Below are 18,334 nucleotides of genomic sequence, written 5' to 3'. Positions count from 1 at the left end.
CACACCAGCTTAGAGGAAAGGTAGTCTGGGGATGAGGACAAGAACTGTCTTGATGCTGCTTATCCTCTGTGAAAATCTCAGTCCCCATCTGCCAGCATCCTTGGAAGACAAGAAACAGCAGGGCTCCCTCACCAGTTTTTCCCACCAGTTTGTGCTGTTCCATCCTACCCTCAGGACTGGATCTTCACTCCCCTGTCCTGCCCCTTGTAACAATGCCTGAGTGATAAATCTACTGTGCAGTTATTTAGATTGTACTTTGAAGCTCTCCAATTTCAATGGTCTGGGGTTGGTTATTTTCACAGCTACTAGACTAATCCATAGACACAAATCAATTCACTTTCTAGTCAAGAAAAGTCATTACTTCCTGGTTAAGCCCCAGTCACTAGACCCATAGAAAACTGCCAAACATCTGGAAAAACGCAATGAGAGATGTCCTGCCCCTGAGGAACAGGAAGCTGGGTCTGTAGAAAGATATACGGGCCATGGGAATTGTGGGATAGCACTGGCGACCTATTCAAACATGACCTCAGCAACACATGCTTTAGCTTCATCCTCACTGCAAAGTGGGTGGTCCGAGACACAAATTTCAGTAAGACATAGGTACATAGGTACCTATACTCCTGGACGCGCTAGCAAGCATGTATTCTGAGGATCTAAATACATGTGTCAAAGGCTTTATTTATGGATGGTAAGATGGGGTTGGGCTAAAACACGTGTCAGACCTGCAGATTAGATACACTTTCAATGGACTTCAGTACTAGCTACTTCTAGCAAAAGAGCCCAAGAGTTCAACTTATTGGTAAAAATCCTGTAGCAGGAGAGAGGGTCTTGACTGACAGGTAGAGACCAATGTTTTAGAACCCCAACATCTGATCCTTAGTGTTCTATAAAGAAGAATGTGAGATGGGTTTTCATCTCCTTACTTTCACTGCCTCCATCTCCTTTCCCCTCTATCACAGCTGCAAAACAAGCCCTTCCCCAGCTCATCAACTCCCTCCCCAGTTTCTGAAAGTCGGACTCCTGAGTGAGCAGAGACTATCATGCTCACAGCCCATCACCAACTCCTAGTGGCCAGGCTTTGAGCTAACAGCTGTGTCCTGGAGCCAGGCCAGTTATGCCCAGCGCACAGTTGCCCAGTGACTGCAGCCTTCCAGTATGAGGCAAGGGATGGAAAAGATTACAAAGGGGAGGCAGCGCAAATCAGGGTGGTCAGCTAGGAGAAGAATGAAGTAATTCGGAAGGGCAGAGAAGGACTGGCTCTTCTCAGAAGAACCAAGCCTCTCTTCCCCATAAAAACAGTAAATCCCTACCCAACAGGGGAATAGTGAGGATAAATCCATTAAAGATAGCAAGATGCTTAGATACTATGGTAACGGGGGATCATACAATAAATGAAGTAGCTAAAGAATATACTTTCAGAAACAGTTTAAGTGGGTAGCTGGTAATAAAAATGTTTGTTATATACATACTACAGGGAACAAAAGATGTTCCACACGATCTGTAGGATATTAGTATACTTTCAATGCAGGTAATTTATTTTTCAATGAGCTTAATCATTTGACTATCCATAGGATTTATATCTGAATATGTATCGAAGTGCTATGAACAGGTCAACAAAATATTTACTGTGACTATACTTAAGCAGTTATTAGAGATCTATGAAATGTTTATACCAAAATGTAATGCAGAGATGTGAACTGGTGAAATGACTAAGAAGAAAAGGACAGTCTCAGTTGATAATGTATTCTCTTCAAGGGTTAGTGTTTATAAGAAAAAAGCAAAATAAGTTAAGATAGTCTGAAAGTAAAGACAGCAAATCTGTCCTCCAGCTTGGAGGGAGCTATGGTTGGTCAAAAACAGTAATAATTTTCTGCGAGAATTATTATTATTATTATTTAAATATATCTTTTCCAATTTTTGGTGGATTTTCTTTTATTTTTATTTTTCACAGGAAATAAATGTTCTTTCTCCTCCTCCTCCCCCCCCTCTCTCCCTACAACCACCACCACTACCACTAAAAAGGGGGAGAGGAGGAGTATGAGATAAAAGTGATAGGGAAACCAAAATACTGAAAAGTGAACGCACAACAGCAGTGATAAACCGGCAATACACCATATAGTTCTGTTGACACATCAAAGGGCTGGGCTGAACCTAAAGCTGGTGGAAATTTTTTTGCTAAACATTTTTTTCAATTAAAAATAGCTTTTCAAATTATAGGAGTTTTTTCTACTAAAATTTTCATAAGTCAAAGACATTTTGCATCAAAAAATGTTTACAAGAAAATTTTTTGATCATCTCTAGGTCCAACCCAATCCTATGGCCCCTGAGCGTGTGACCCTATCTTCCCAAAAGGCATTCTCTCTCTTCTGCCTTCCAAGATGTCACTCTTACAGCACCGCCCCATGACACATGAGCAAAAAGAGGGAAAAGATGTGTTGAAATTAACCCCTGGTTCACTGATATCATGGCCTCGATTTACTGACACAGTTGTAAAACTCATCTGGATTTAAGTTTCATTACATAACTGAAAGACAGCTCAGGTTTATGGTTTTATGTTGGGACTGTGCTGAAGTAATTATGATTTTAACACAAAACCACATGAAACATGTGAGGTTTCAACTGAAATTTCCTCTGAGGTTTTGGGTTTGTTTGTAACCGAAACTCAAGTAAACCTCATACAGACTAAAAATGAAGAGAGCTCACTCAGATTGTAAGAAAGCCCACAAATTGCTGAGTTTTATGCAGCTACGTCTACTAGGTTCTGCAAAGAACTGTTCTACAGCTGTTTATTTTTTGCCATAAGAATCTGACTTTTTATGGTGTCTTTGGCACAGGGGATCTGATGCTGTGGTAAGTTTTGCAGCAAACCACATGATAAGCGTGGAAGGTCTGGACCTGCTGATCTCATGGGGATTAATATGTATTTCAAAATCTTACCTATAAGTAGTATTTGGAATATACACATCCCGAGCAGGAAACTCCAGTATCTCTCTTGTAGGTCTAACTCTGCTATCTGGGTAAAGTTTGACTTGCAGCAATTCTGGAGTTAGACAGTAATGAGGATTCTCTGGGGCTGGAGATATGTCTATCTTCAGCTGAGCTATAGAAAAAAAATTATTACAATAATTGAAAGAAAAATACAAATTCAGTGTGCATATTAATACTGTTTTCTAGAATGGAGAAGGTTAATATACTTGCCTTTTGCTTCTGAAAAATATCCTGAGAGTAAGTACATTATTTCAAAGGCTAATAGACCTAAGGGAAACATCTAGAAACCCATCACTTAGCACTTGAAATACTAGACTGCGTAATAAATATACAATCAGGAACTATCCTGAATTGCCAATTATATAGTTTACAATAGTAGCATTTTCCCATCTAGAAGATACACAGGGATCCTACGATGCCACAGTCCTGAGGCAAATGCATTTGTGCAACACTGAAATAAAGGGCTGGAGGGGCACAGATAGGCAACAGAGAATGAGTAAGGGTATAAGAGTGGATGAATCAGGTGGGAGTTATGAGGGACAGACAAGCAATCTTATAATATACAATCCAAAAAGGTTTCTTTCCATCAAGATAGTTAAATACCTGTAATGGGTCTCAACCTTCGTAAAACGGAAGATGGTCTTCTCATATCTGCAAGGAACTTGTACAAATCTTCATCACTCAAGCGATCCCCTTCCTATTGTTAGAGAGAAAAAAAATGTTTAATACAGGGCCTACGTAAGAATGCAATTAGAAAAAAAAAATCACTTCTCACCTTCCTGCACCTCACTCTAAAGCATACTTTCTTGGAAGAAGATGGTGAGAACATTAACAGGTTATGTTAATATCATTGGCCTTTCATTATGGGAACTGGATGAAATTTTTTACTGTAAACTTTTAAAAATAAAGATAGCCTTTTTCAGAAATCCCCCCGCCCCCAAATTCCTATTTTCATCAAAAACAGAAAATTGAATTTTCAAATTATGAAATTTCAAAGGATTTCCCCCCCTTTCCTCCCTCTGCCCTTTTTCTCCCCTTTTTATCAATGAGCACAATAGAATTAATGATGTCTAGGGTTTTGGGGCGGGTTGAGAGAGAGCAGGGAGAGGAGTTCCACTTTGTCCTTTTTCTTTTTTTCATTTTGCCACTTTGTAACTCATCAAAACTTACTCAGCTTTGGCTTGGGAGAAGTTAGAGTGGCAGAGTTACAATTTCACCTTTCCTTTTGCCACTCGGTAATGCTTCAAAAATTGAGGACATTTTTCAGAGCAGCAAAAAACATGCTAATACCACCCTGAACATCATTTTATTGCACTTGGTGGCCAAAAAAAAAAAAAATTAAAAAAAAAAAAAAGGACAGGGGAAGAGGTTCAGGGGGATCAAAATTTAGAAAATGATCAAAAAAAAGTTATCTAAAAAAACTTCAAGCAAATTAAAAGAGGATTCTGTTTCAAACTCTGTGAAACGGAAAAACCTAATTTTTTTCAAAAAACTGATTTTTCCATTTCTCAACCACCTGTATTCATTACTAATTTGATGAAAAGACATGAACTGCAGCAAGAGAGCAGATATGCTACTGAGTAGAGCTGCCGGAACATTTTGGAAATTCACAATTTCAATAATCTCATCAACACTACAAATTTTGACCAGAAAAAGGGATTACATTTTTGTGAATATTTTGGCAAAAGTTACCTCCTCTTTTTTCAACAAGCTCTACCACTGAGTGTTTCACCAACACCCCAATGGTACCACCTATGGAAGCCCAAATCCTATAGGGCTGGATTCTACTTTCATTTACACTGGTTTTCTGCCACTGTAAGTGCACTGGCTTCAGTGGAGTTTCTTGATTTACCCCAGCATATGCAACTACAGAATCAGGCCCTCTGATTTCAAGAAGAGTAATCTAGGCCCCATATTTCAGGAAAACTAGAGTGTAAATAGTTTTTCTATAGATAAAGTTACTCTTTTCACATCTTAACAGTTTCCTAGTGGTGAATGAACTGGTCCTGAAAATACCATTTTTATTTCATAAATAGACATTATGCACTATTACATGACATCACAGGATGGAAAGTAGTCTCAAATAACAATTCTTTTCTTCCAACAAGGTACTGCATTAAAGAAAGTTGGGAAATGAAAGCATATAGTTTTAGGTCAAGAGTAGTTACCTCAGCTGCTAGTCCATATGGGAATTAAGAAGGGGCAAATAATAATTACCTCATACTTTACTTAATTGAAAACAAAATGGCTTACAGTTCAAAAATAGTCCAGCCTCCCTTGCCAACCTCTTATCTTTAAATACCAAATATTTTGAAACCTTTCCCTCCCTGCTGTTCCTCAGGGAAATCCAGAGAACATAAGAACATAAGAACGGCCGTACTGGGTCAGACCAGTATCTGTCTACCGACAGTGGCCAATGCCAGGTGCCCCAGAGGGAGTGAAGCTAACAGGCAATGATCAAATGATCTCTCTCCTGCCATCCATCTCCATCCTCTGATGAACAGAGGCTAGGGACACCATTCTTTACCCTTCCTGGCTAATAGCCATTTATGGACTTGGCCACCAAGAATTTATCCAGTTCCCTTTTAAACAATGTTATAGTCCCAGCCATCACAACCTCCTCAGGTAAGGAGTTCCACAAGTTGACTGTGCGCTGTGTGAAGAAGAACTTCCTTTTATTTGTTTTAAACCTGCTACCTATTAATTTCATTTGGTGACCCCTAGTTCTTGTATTATGGGAATAGGTAAATAACTTTTCCTTATCCACTTTCTCAACATCACTCATGATTTTATATACCTCTATCATATTCCCCCTTAGTCTCCTCTTTTCCAAGCTGAAGAGGCCTAACCTCTTTAATCTTTCCTTGTATGGGACCCTCTCCAAACCCCTAATCAATTTAGTTGCCCTTTTCTGAACCTTTTCTAGTGCTAGAATATCTTTTTTGAGGTGAGAAGACCACATCTGTACACATTATTCGAGATGTGGGAGTACCATGGATTTATATAAGGGCAATAATATATTCTCAGTCTTATTCTCTATCCCCTTTTTAATGACTCCTAACATCTTGTTTGCTTTTTTGACCGCCTCTGCACACTGCGTGGACATCTTCAGAGAACTATCAACGATGACGCCAAGATCTTTTTCCTGACTCGTTGTAGCTAAATTAGCCCCCATCATATTGTATGTATATTTGGGGTTATTTTTTCCAATGTGCATTACTTTACATTTATCCACATTAAATTTCATTTGCCATTTTGTTGCCCAATCACTTACTTTTGTGAGATCTTTTTGAAGTTCTTCACAATCTGCTTTGGTCTTAACTATCTTGAGTAGTTTAGTATCATCTGCAAACTTTGCCACCTCACTGTTTACCCCTTTCTCCAGATCATTTATGAATAAATTGAATAGGATTGGTCCTAGGACTGACCCTTGGGGAACACCACTAGTTACCCCTCTCCATTCTGAGAATTTACCATTAATTCCTACCCTCTGTTCCCTGTCTTTTAGCCAGTTCTCAATCCATGAAAGGACCTTCCCTTTTATCCCATGACAGCTTAATTTATGTAAGAGCCTTTGGTGAGGGACCTTGTCAAAGGCTTTCTGGAAATCTAAGTACACTATGTCCACTGGATCCCCCTTGTCCACATGTTTGTTGACCCCTTTAAAGAACTCTAATAGATTAGCAAGACACGATTTCCCTTTACAGAAACCATGTTGACTATTGCTCAACAGTTTATGTTTTTCTATGTGTCTGACAATTTTATTCTTAACTATTGTTTCGACTAATTTGCCTGGTACAGACATTAGACTTACCGGTCTTAATTGCTGGGATCACCTCTAGAGCCCTTTTAAAATATTGGCGTTACATTAGCTAACTTCCAGTCATTGGGTACCGAAGCCAATTTAAAGGACAGGTTACAAACCTTAGTTAATAGTTCCACAACTTCATATTTGAGTTCTTTCAGAACTCTTGGGTGAATGCCATCTGGTCCCAGTGACTTGTTAATGTTGAGTTTATCAATTAATTCCAAAACCTCCCAGAGCCTCAGCTGAGGAGAGCTGACATCAACACCACAGCATCAGAAAGGATTTGCTCCACCATGGGATCTGACCTCTAAATGCTGAGAGTATCCCAAGAGCTGCTGGCCATTCTCATCTCCCACTGCAGAGCCTGGTCTTGCTTCTATTGAAATCAATGGCAAATTATCCATTGAATTGAATGGGGTTGTTTGAACAGAGGTTGAGGGAACTCTAAGAATTGAGGTCATTATGTGTGAGCTGATGATGCAACCACCATGGCAAAAGTTATGCTACAGTTCATGGCCGAGAGTAGGTCAAATACATCAAACATCCTTGGCACATATTCACTCAAATAAAAACAATAAATTCTCACTGGCTGCTTTGTGTTTACTTCTGTGATTATTCAGGCAAACCGGTATACTGCAGGAATGTTCATGAAAACAGTGAATTTTAAATGTTTATTAGAGAACACTGGAGGAGAATGAACTAATATTCTCAGAGGAAATCTGTTTCTATGAGTTACACTGATCCAGTTAGGGAACAGTGACATTGCCATGTGACCAAAGGGTCCACCCAAAACAAACTGACACAGCTCAAATTTCATAAATCAATTATTCACAATGAACTTTTCAGAAAGAATCCACAGATCACAACAAACTGTTTGCAAAAATGTGTCTGCAGAATACACTTCCAGTAAAATAAATGAAATCAGATGCTGCTCAAACACAAATTGTGAATGGGAAAGCAAGGCTAAATTCAGTCAATGGATTATGAATTATCCACTCAGCTCTACTCTGACCTCACCAGGAGGGTGAACCAAATCATACTGTGTCATGGGAAACACTACAAAGACCATAGCTAGTACAGTACCTGTTTAAAGAAGTTTGTCACCGTAAGAGTAGCTGGTCTAAAGCTAGTAAGGTTGCAAGTTTCATCTCCACTGGTTGTCCTTTCTAATGAACGCCTTCCAACAATACTGGAATTCCGTCTCTCTGACCAAGATCCTTTGCGTTCTAAAACAAAAGGAAGAAAAACAAAGAGATCTACATTTGTTTCAAGCAGATTTCCTACACAGGAAGATAACTGCTGCATTCAAAAATTATGCAATAAGCATGATAGAAGAGGTGGTTATGCTAAGACAATCACACTCCTGAGGCATCAGGAAGCTATGAAGCACAGCTGAATACCTCTGCTCCTTTCATAGCAACCTCACCCCAGTGCCTTATTGCTATTATAAAAGTCTTTATTGTGTAGAGATTTATGTATTTCTCTTGTGCTGAAAGATGATGAAGTTGGCAGTTTTGGGGATGCTGAAGAGCAGTTTCAGATGAGCTGTGCGGTTCACAAAGATTAATCCACTCCTTTGGAAAATGTTCATCAGCCTACAAGGCTCTTCAGTTTTAGCAGCCTGGGTATAAATAGCATGTAACAGATGGTTTGCTTGTAAAATTCTTGAAAGATAAACCTATTTGTTACCACAGCCTTGTCCTTTTTATTTCCACCCTTTTCCAGGACCGTTACAAAGCTGCAGGGGGCAGGGAAGGAAGGCAGGGGGCGAAGGGGGAAACAAGCTGATAAAAGGAAAGAACAGTGGATATAGACCTGATCTAAAGCCTGTTGAAGTAAATAGAAAGACTCTTATTGATTTCAATGAGATTTAGCTCAGGCACATATTCCCTTATGAAAACGCAGGATATACTGTACCTCCTGTGCCAATTTCTACTTCTGTGGAATCTCTCTCCAAACTTCCAGCACTGCTGACTATGTTCATTAAATGGATGGCTGTCCAGGCAAAAGGCATTCGATATTTGCCTAATCTTTGACAAAACTGTTCTGCTTGGCTTTTCAACTTTTCCAGTTTCTCTTTATTCTACAAACAAAACATTAATTCCAACTGATTAAAAAAAAAAGGAAAGGGGAGCCAGTCTCTGTTTATCAAAGACGTTTCTGGGGGCTTTGTCCATGCAAAGTAGTAATAATTATTTTTACATCAATCCCTAAAATAATAAATAAATAACGATAATAATACTCTGCACTTCTGTAGCACCATCTATCCGAGTATTCCCAAGTGCTTTACAAACAGTAAAGAATTTAGCCTCAGAACGCTCCCATCCTGTAGAGCAGTGATGGTCTAAAGGAGCAGCTGATTTAATGTTCCTAAGCTTCCAGAAATTGCCAGTTCAAATCACTTGGCCCTCTGATCTCACAAGGCAGCTAAATTATACTCCAGGAAGTCCACTAGGGATTTCATCATTGCTATTAATTTTATGAGGTGATACTATGGTGACAGGAGCAGCATAAAACCCGAAAAATAATAATAATACCATCTACCTTTTATGTAGCACTTTTCATTAGTAGATCCCAAAGTGCTTTACACAGGAGGTCACTGTCTTTATCCCCATTTTACACATGGGGAAACTGAGGCAGAAAGCAATTAAAGGGACTTTCCCCATGGTCATATAGAGTCTGTGGTAGAGCCCAAAACAGAATTCAGGCTTCCTGTCTCCCAGTCCTGCGTCTTTAACATGCAGGTCCCGCTTCATCAAGGCATGACTTTAATCACATGAGTAGTCCTTCAACTTCCATGGAAATCTCCCATGCTTCAAATTAGACATACGCTTAGGTGCCTTGCTGCAACGAGGCCTTCCAAACACCTCTTGCCCAAAATTCTCAAAGCACCTGTCTCACTGTTTCCAAAATACAATATACACGCACCCATCACCATGGTATCTGAACGCTTAGGGAGAATCATTGCATAAAAGTCTAGAAGAGAAAGTGAATATCAACTTTGCCATCTGGAACTATGAATTTTAGGCAGGCAGAACTGAAGTAGAATTTAGTTAGCAACCAGGGGTTTGTAGTCTTAGCTCTTGGAAAATGTATGGTGACAGATTTGAGGATCACATGCAGGCAGAACATCAATTTTATGGTGCATCCAGGCTTCAGCATTTCCTTTTGCTTTTCACTTCATCCGCAATGCTCATTCAGGAAATCAGAAGTAAATTAAATGATAAGCAAGAGAAGATGCCATGCATCACCTCATTCTATATTCCATTAGGTCAGGAGGGGTCTTTCTTAAGACGGCTGTGAAATCATTTTTTAAAATTAAATTGTACAAAAACTGACTGAGCTTGGGTAAAGTTTTACAGCTCTAAACTGTAGCTCTTCTAAATATAAAATGGAGATTTCCCATTCTATAGCCATTGCTGATCTTGGAGTAACCTACAAAGGACAAGATCAAAGAAATGCCACAGCACAGGTTGTCTCTTAGATGCTACTAGTATTCCTGTCTGTTCCTGAAAGCCAGCAAAATCAATGCACTCCCTTCTAGCCTCTGATCCAGTCATTTACCATATCCAGGTTTGCACAACCACCTCTTTAACAGCTCGGGAGTTCAGTAAAAATTATGGTATTCTTCTGAGCTATGAAAACTGCATACATTCTTCCACAGTGTAGGTAGGGTTTCCACAGTAAAGAATCTGGTTATACATGGGAGAAGCAAGGGAGGAGAGGTAGGAATTCAACTGGAAGTGTGGCCCAAGAGGCCAAGCCTTTTGCTGCGCTTCATTATACATAACTAAAAAAAGATTAGAGACAAAAATATACATTGTCTCTTTCTGTTCAGTTGGCTACTTTGTACACACAACAAGAGCACTGGGATTACAGTTTGTTTCATGATAGTCAGTTTCCCCTCCAAAGTGTGGGTGGATCTTCCACACAACATCAATAGAGAGGAAAACATTTTAAGAAAACAGGAAAATATGGTTGTAAAAGCACCACAATTCAAACGCTAGAAGGGGAACTCCCCAGCAGCTGTGATACTGGGATTATTTTATAATTCCCTTTTAGAATTTGACAAGATTCCTAGTTAAAGGTATTGTTTTAGTAACAGGAATAACAGGAACCCAGACAAACCCACAGTAAAGGGAAATAAGGTCAATACATTTAATTAAAATATGAACGATTAAACTTCAATATCTTTGTAAGTATCAGTGCCAACATTTCCTCTAAACTTCCAAAAATGCTTACCTTTGCGGCATCAGCTTCTTTAAAAATCATATAGGGCTCTGCGCATTCGCCAATATCCCCCTGCTGTAATACTTTTTCCAGCTGAGAAGAAACAGCAGGTGTTAAGTGAGGTCAGGGATATGTATTTATCAGAGAATGGCAAATTAACTGAACACTCTGTGTAGCTTAGACATGTTCAGAAGAATATATATTCAAAAGAGCTGAAGCTCTTTTCCCTTTTGCACCTGCACATTTAACTGTAAGTGTAAATCAAAGAACATGCTCCTTGGCCAGATAGTCGGAAGTGTGAGTAATCCAATTCTCACCCACAATTCAATTGCAAGTGCAAAAATGAAGGTCCAAATTCCAGTCTTCTGAAAGTTTAGCTGCTTGCCAAGGGCTTTTAAAGAATTAAGTGTCAGATTCTTACTTCATGATTCTTCTGAATTTGGTTCTTCTCAATGTTATTTTATCTGTATCGCAGTAGCACCTAAAGTTCTCAACCAGACTGATGTCCCATTATGCAAGGCCCAGTACAAAGGTATAAAAAATTACTGTCCTTGCCCAAAGAGCCTGAAATATAGGAGATGAGACCAAACAGGTGGATCACACAAATGAGCAGTGAGGACAGGTGGGGACATATCAATTGGTTTAAAAAGCACCCCTGCCTTCACAAGCTAAGCATTGCATACGTGCCATTACTTAGACTGTCAGCTCTTTGGAGGCCCTTTTTGTTCTGTGTTTGTACGGCGTCTAGCACAATGAGGCCCAGCCCATGACCAGGGCTTCTAGGTGGCACCATAATACAAATAAGAAAGAAGAATATTTACCATCATCCTTTGCATGCCCAGATTAGCTAGGATGGTTAGTTAGAAATGTTCAGATGCATAGCTAGTGATTTCGTAATACGTAACAAAGCTAACACCTATGTGAAAATTCAACTGACAAGGCAAGCTATTTTTCTAGCTTACTTACTATTATTACGTAATAAAAATCAAAATACCATTGTTAAATAAATGGCTACCAGCTGTGCTTACCACACTGAGTTTACAAGCCCTTGTGTGCAATCACAAGCTCTTCTGGCTAGATCCTGATCTCAGTTACATGGTGTATATCTCTGCCTTTCATCTTGTAAAAATCAGCTACTGTACAAATGCAGACCCTGATTTTACAAGATATGCAATGACACGTGTGGCAAATCTGGGATCAGAATATGACCTAAGTTACCAAACTCCTTGATCTTTCTTGGGACAATTTTGACTGAGCCACCATATTAACTTACTTCCAAAAGCTTAATCTATCTGTTCATACATTCAGAATCAATTTTTAAAACATAGCTTGCTATAGGGTGATGTAACCAATGGCTGCAAATAGAAAGGGTGTGACACATTCCCTTTTCTCCAATGGGGAAGAATTCATGCTGGGATTGAGGTAGAGAACTTATCCAATTCCCAATTTCAGCCAGCAAGGGGATGAACACTTGCTGGAAGAGTCTCTGCACCTTGAAGTCTTTAAACCATGATTTGAGGACTTAAATAGCTCAGACACAGGTTTAATACAGGAGTGGGTGGGTGAGATTCTGTGGCCTGCGTTGTGCAGGAGGTCAGACTAGATGATCATAATGGTCCCTTCTGACCTTAAAGTCTATGATTCTATGAATGTCCCTCCCATTGGGGTGTTCTTCTAGCCACATGAGAGGAGGAATAATATTCTTTATCTTCACACTCCTTATTCCTGAAGTTACCAACACTACATTTTATGGATCTAATTTTCCACCTGGCCTTATCCAGCCTCCCTCCAGGGGCCCACAATTTTGCAGGTGCCAATAAAAAGTAGGTGCAATGTATATAATGTAGATGTTTATCTACCTGATCATGCTCACAGATCTGGTACTTAGATATCTTATATGACATATACTGTTCTTTCAATTTCTGGCCAGGTTTGAAGATAGAGCCCTATACAGACGGTCCCCGAGTTATGTGAACCCGACGTACACAAATCTGAGTTTACAGAAAAAAGTTCCGTAAGCTAGAAATAAGAGGGTTTTTTGTTTTGTTTTGTGTTTTTGAGTGTAATGGTTGGAGATACGTTTTCCTGAGGAACAGCAGTGAGGGAAAGGTTTCAGAACATTTGGTATTTAAAGATAAAAGGATTAAAGACAAGTACTTTGATCTAGCTTTCCCTGGGCACTAGTGATATTGTGTATCGACCACCATGGTTGTTTCATTTTGTTTACCTTTTTAGTTTTTTGCATCTTACATTTGCTTTTGTAAAGTCTGCTATGGATAGCACATTAGGATGTATTCATTAACATATACGCAGTTTCATAAGTAACTATCAATGAAATGCATTAGCATCTCAAGTATACACTCAATACCAAATCACAATACTTTTTAGAATACTGAAGCCTCTGTGCAAGATAACTTTGAAGTCTATTTAAGGAAACTCTCCCCTTTCAACTGTGCGTGAAAAGTGATGTGCGTTAAAATGATACATTAACTAGGCAAAAAATAGAAATAGAATCGTGGGATGAAATGCAACATTATCGGCATACTACACACTTAGGTCACAGTTACAAAATTCTATTTAATTAACTGTCAATTGGATTTAGGCTCCCAAGTGTCTAAGGCTTCCATTTTTCAAAACGAGATTTAGGCTCCGAAATCAGTTAGGCATTGCAACACCAAGCGCAGCAATGCCTAAGTATCTAGCTATCTGCAGCTCAGCAGAACTTCAGTGGGAGTCTCCTGATAAGATGGTTTTGAAAACTCTCCTACGTGCCTGTCTACATCTTTAGGTGCCTAAATATCTTTGAAAATCTGGCCCTAGGTCACTTTTGAATATGGTACTTGAATATGCATCTTTTTTTAAATGTTACCCAGTAACTTCTCTATCATTTTAATGTTCCATCAAACTGTTTCCTTTCACAGAAAATAGCAGTCCCTTAAAAGCCGCTATGCACTAGGCTGTTTTCTAGGGTTTTCAATATTAAAACCAGCCTACTTCTCCATTCCAGAGTGTCTGATATAAAAATGTTTAACATAAAAAGACCATTTGAAATTAGTCAAATTCTTAGGTGTTCCTATGGGAACACCCCATGACCATCACCAAGGGACAAAATTTGCCTCAATACATTTGAGTCACAGGTCTGTGCGGTCTACAGGTACTAGTTTTTTAATTTAACATAAACAAGGAACAATGACATCACACACACACACACACACACACACACACACACACACACACACACACACACACACACACACACACACACACACACACACACACACACACACACACACGCCCCTTCTTACCTTTATTACCAGAAAGACATCCTGAGAGGGATAAGTAATAGAAAAGATGGCTGATCTGGCCAGAGTGGTAATGGCAGCAGGTGGGACATGAGGACGCAGCATTCCTTTCATTTGTTCAGAGTTTAAATCGAAGTAGAAGTTCTCTGAAATCTAAGGGAGATGTTAGCTAGCTCTAGATGTTTGTTACACTTTATAGTGAACTCTTCAGAAACACCTCCAGCAATTTTAAAACATTCCTGAAAAAGACTGCACAATGGCCCCTGTTGATATCACTTATTTAGCAAACAATACTACCAAGCCGTATTGTCTGAAGTCCAAAATCATCAGTTTCATAAAGGCAGACAATAGGGGGGAAAGAAAAGCAGAAAGAAAAGAAAAATGTAAATTATTTATTATTTTATTGATAAAACCTACTGTACCTCTCTCAAATATGATTCAGATCCCTTGATTAACTATTACAACAGTTTCAAAGTGTCAGAGAAGGAAATTATCTATAAGAGTAGTTTCCCCAGGCTAGGCTGAAACACAAAAATAGCATGGCATGGGGCTGAGTAACCTTAATACATTGAAACATTCCACAGATACCAAATACTAGTGACTGTAGTAAGATCCCAGTGCCAAAAAGGAGTAACATGCCATTATCAACAGCAGAGGTCACTAAAGCCACTTCAAGAACATATCACATGTAAGAAAATGACTGAAATGACAAGATGATCAAAACTGGTCTCTGAAATGTGACTAAAAAATTAAGCCAAGTTCACAAAGTCGACCTACTCACATTTAAAAGACTATCTGAGATATTCAAGCATTGAAGTGACAGCGTCAAAATAAGACATATACTTTATTTTTAAAAATATCTTTACCTTGTTACTAACAATATTTTGGATTATGAAAACCAAAAGAATTTTCAAAATCTAGCTTACTTCTCATTACTTACACTCCATTCACTTTGCATTTCACTCAACTTGAACTACAAAAACAGATTGGTCAGTTTTGTTTCTAGTCAGTTTCCTATTCTCATGCACTAGCAAAATGTTATTTGGACTGACAACATGCCAGGGCAATGATTGAATCACTCAAAATAAAAAGGGAGGGGGGTTAAAAATATATATATATATTTTTTTTTAATCATTTTTTAGTTTAAGTTTTCCATTCATACATTTTGAACTTGAAACTAGCTGACAGTGTCCCTTTACAGGTATTCAGATTTAAGTTGCTTGCATATTTCTAGAAAATCATGTCTGTTTGAACTGATGTGTCATTAAAGACAGAGAGAATGAACCTTTTTGAAATTTCTGTAATACCTTAACTTGGATCCTGAGCCTGCAAAATGTACATGTTTAAATACATGAGTAGTGCAACTGAAACCTATACTTTACTATACTTCCTATCATAAGTAGTCCCATTGGCTTCATGGTAGGAAGTATTTGCAGGATTAGGGCCTTCAACCGTAAGTTGTTTGGACACATACCTTTAATGCCCCATACACAAACATGTCACCGTGTAAGTAAAAAATAACTACATACCTTTTTCTTTTCTTTAACATCATACAAAGCCAAACTTGCAAAAATGGGTTCAATTTCAATTTCAAATCTTTAAGGGAAGAGACAAATAAATAAATTGATTTGACTTGAGTTTGACTCAAAACCAAAAACCTTGCAGGGTCCTAGAACCCAGGCTCCAGCCAGGGCCCAGAAGTCTACACAGCAATGAAACAGCTCCACAGTCCAAGCTGCAAGTTTTTCTTTGCTGTGGAGACATACCCAAAAAGGACCAGAATCTTATTACAGAAATCTTTCACATGAAAACAAATTCTGCAGACACTCATGGGGCTACCAAAAAAGTGTTACTAGACAGGCGCCAGCATTAGCTCAGTCTGACTACTGGATATATGAAACTTAATAGTATCCTTTTTTGTCAGGCTTCTCTCTCTCTCTCTCTCTCTTCCTCAGTTAGCATTTCAGGAAAAGATACACAAGTGGCATCTGAAACAGCTGTCAGCAGGCAATGAAAACTAGACTATTTCTTCTTTCCTAGAAGCAACTGATAAGGGAAGAATTCTAGGGGCTGATCCTGGTCTTATTGATTGGCAGTGGTGTAGGATCAGAATCCTAAACCCAAGATATTTATTTGGTTATCTTCTACTGGTGTTATTGGAAGCTAAGGAAAGCAGTTTAGTGGTTTTCTCGAAGAAAAGCAATGATTAACTGATATAGCTGGACCAATGGAAATGGAGGAACCTTAGCTTCTGTGATGAGAATTCACTGTACACCTAGACATAATCAAAACAGCTCATTGACAATGTCAAGCTCTTTTGAAAGTGACACTGTCACTTTCCAATACTAGTTATCAGGAATGTCCCTGACTTTCCTGAAAGAGGAACTGTTAGAAGTAAGATCTTGGGTTTTGGTTTCTGTGTTTTGGTTTCCAATTACTGTTGACAACTAAATAAACAGAAATCTTCTTTAAAAAAATGTTAAGTGCAGTTCCTATATACAGCAAAAATAGATAATTACAAGGATAAAAATCAAAGGGACGAGGTTTACTCTTCATTAGAAGGACATCCGGGAACAGGGCTGTATATTCCCAAAGAGGAATATTCTCAAAAGACTAAATATAGCACAGTAGAGGTACCACATAGAGCTGTATGGACAGTCTAATAACCCTTTACCTTTTAGATAGAGGGAAGCAGGGCTGGCTTATTTGCTGGCTCCTATCTGGCTTGATGCATAGTTTGCAATGCTTGCCTTTTGGTTTGCGTTTCTGAAGAGTGTGATCAGACTGAATGCTGACTTTGTTTCAAAGTATGAAATCAGCTCAAAGACTTATTTATTGGTATCACAGCATATTATAATACCAGTTTGATGGTCGAGACACACTTTGAAACACTATCCCTTCTAATCAGCACAGACTAGAATTGTGACCTTCCCAGGAAATAACCCACCTGGCCTTCCCAGCCTGCCTGCAAAAAACACACAAAAATAGTCCAATCATCTATTGCTTGCACAGTAAAGATGGATGTTTTAGAGTCAAATTCTGTCTCTGGCTGAACACACGGGCTGTAAAAAGAATCTGGCCCTGTTGGGATCTCTTTCATGCTGGGGAAAACTTTCAAATAGAAATTATTCTATCACTTATTCTTCGTATAGCTTTTCTTGCCACGCTTGCATATTATCAAAAGATAATTTTTTCTAAAGACATATGGTTGGAGCAGGAGACTGGGACTCAGAAAATTTAACCTAGAATTGGTAGAATTTCTTACTCTCAACCATTTTCATCTGAAAAAATTTCCAATTTTCATTGGAAACATTTTTGGCTAAATTTCCTGACCGGCTCTATGGCTGATTAGAAAACTAAAAACAATTTTTCTAAGGATTTGCATCTATTTTTTTTTTAAACTCTTGGCATCTGAATTTTTTTCTTCCATGAGAATTTGCCACCTACATCTCTTATTCCCTGATCCAGCTCTGACTGAACATGTGGTCTTGGACAAGTCACTTAATTTCTCTGGGCTGATAACCTTTCATCTGTAAAATAGAGGAAAATAGTACTTACCTTATGGTAGTTTATATTTGTAAATATATAATATGTAATATATACCATCTTTTATTACAGATGGTATTATATGATATTATTATAATATATATTATTATATATATTATATTATTATATTTAATGGCATCTTTGAAATCCCTGGATTAAAGAGTCTAATAAAGTGCAAAAAAATAATCATGGGTGTCCATCTTTCATCAGAGGTGTCATGATACTCCATTGATGAAATTACATTCATTCCAAAGACAAGTTTGATGCTACTATTCAGAGTTATGACTTTGCTGTATGGCCAAGCAGTCAAGGCAGTTCAGCATTCACAACACAAATATGTGAAAAATAATTGGCAAGGAAACAGAGCAAATGACTGTTCAAGTTAGTTACTGCTGTGTAATTGTTCACTTCTCTAGTTAGACCCAGTGTGCCATTTCAAAACCTGTCTGATTCGCTGGGA

General features: G+C 38.5%; 1 protein-coding gene across 12 annotated transcripts in view; it reads right to left on the bottom strand.

The window, feature by feature from the left end:
- The window catches only part of DOCK7 (dedicator of cytokinesis 7), a 160,585-nt gene that overhangs the window by 93,511 nt on the left and 48,740 nt on the right, over positions 1-18,334 (bottom strand). For 11 of the 12 annotated variants that reach the window (XM_030572523.1, XM_030572524.1, XM_030572530.1 and 8 more), the window contains exons 8-14: positions 15,858-15,924; positions 14,332-14,481; positions 11,039-11,119; positions 8,714-8,879; positions 7,880-8,022; positions 3,592-3,685; positions 2,938-3,100 (exon numbers count right to left, since the gene is read on the bottom strand). In XM_030572523.1, the coding sequence (XP_030428383.1) occupies positions 2,938-3,100; positions 3,592-3,685; positions 7,880-8,022; positions 8,714-8,879; positions 11,039-11,119; positions 14,332-14,481; positions 15,858-15,924 (864 nt within the window). The remainder of the gene's footprint in view (positions 1-2,937; positions 3,101-3,591; positions 3,686-7,879; positions 8,023-8,713; positions 8,880-11,038; positions 11,120-14,331; positions 14,482-15,857; positions 15,925-18,334) is intronic. The other variant, XM_030572534.1, reaches the window with a different exon arrangement.

Source organism: Gopherus evgoodei, chromosome 8 (genome assembly GCF_007399415.2).
Source record: "Gopherus evgoodei ecotype Sinaloan lineage chromosome 8, rGopEvg1_v1.p, whole genome shotgun sequence".
NCBI lineage: Eukaryota > Metazoa > Chordata > Testudines > Testudinidae > Gopherus > Gopherus evgoodei.
Note: the sequence above shows the minus strand (reverse complement) of the source record. Positions and strands in the feature narration are given on the sequence as shown.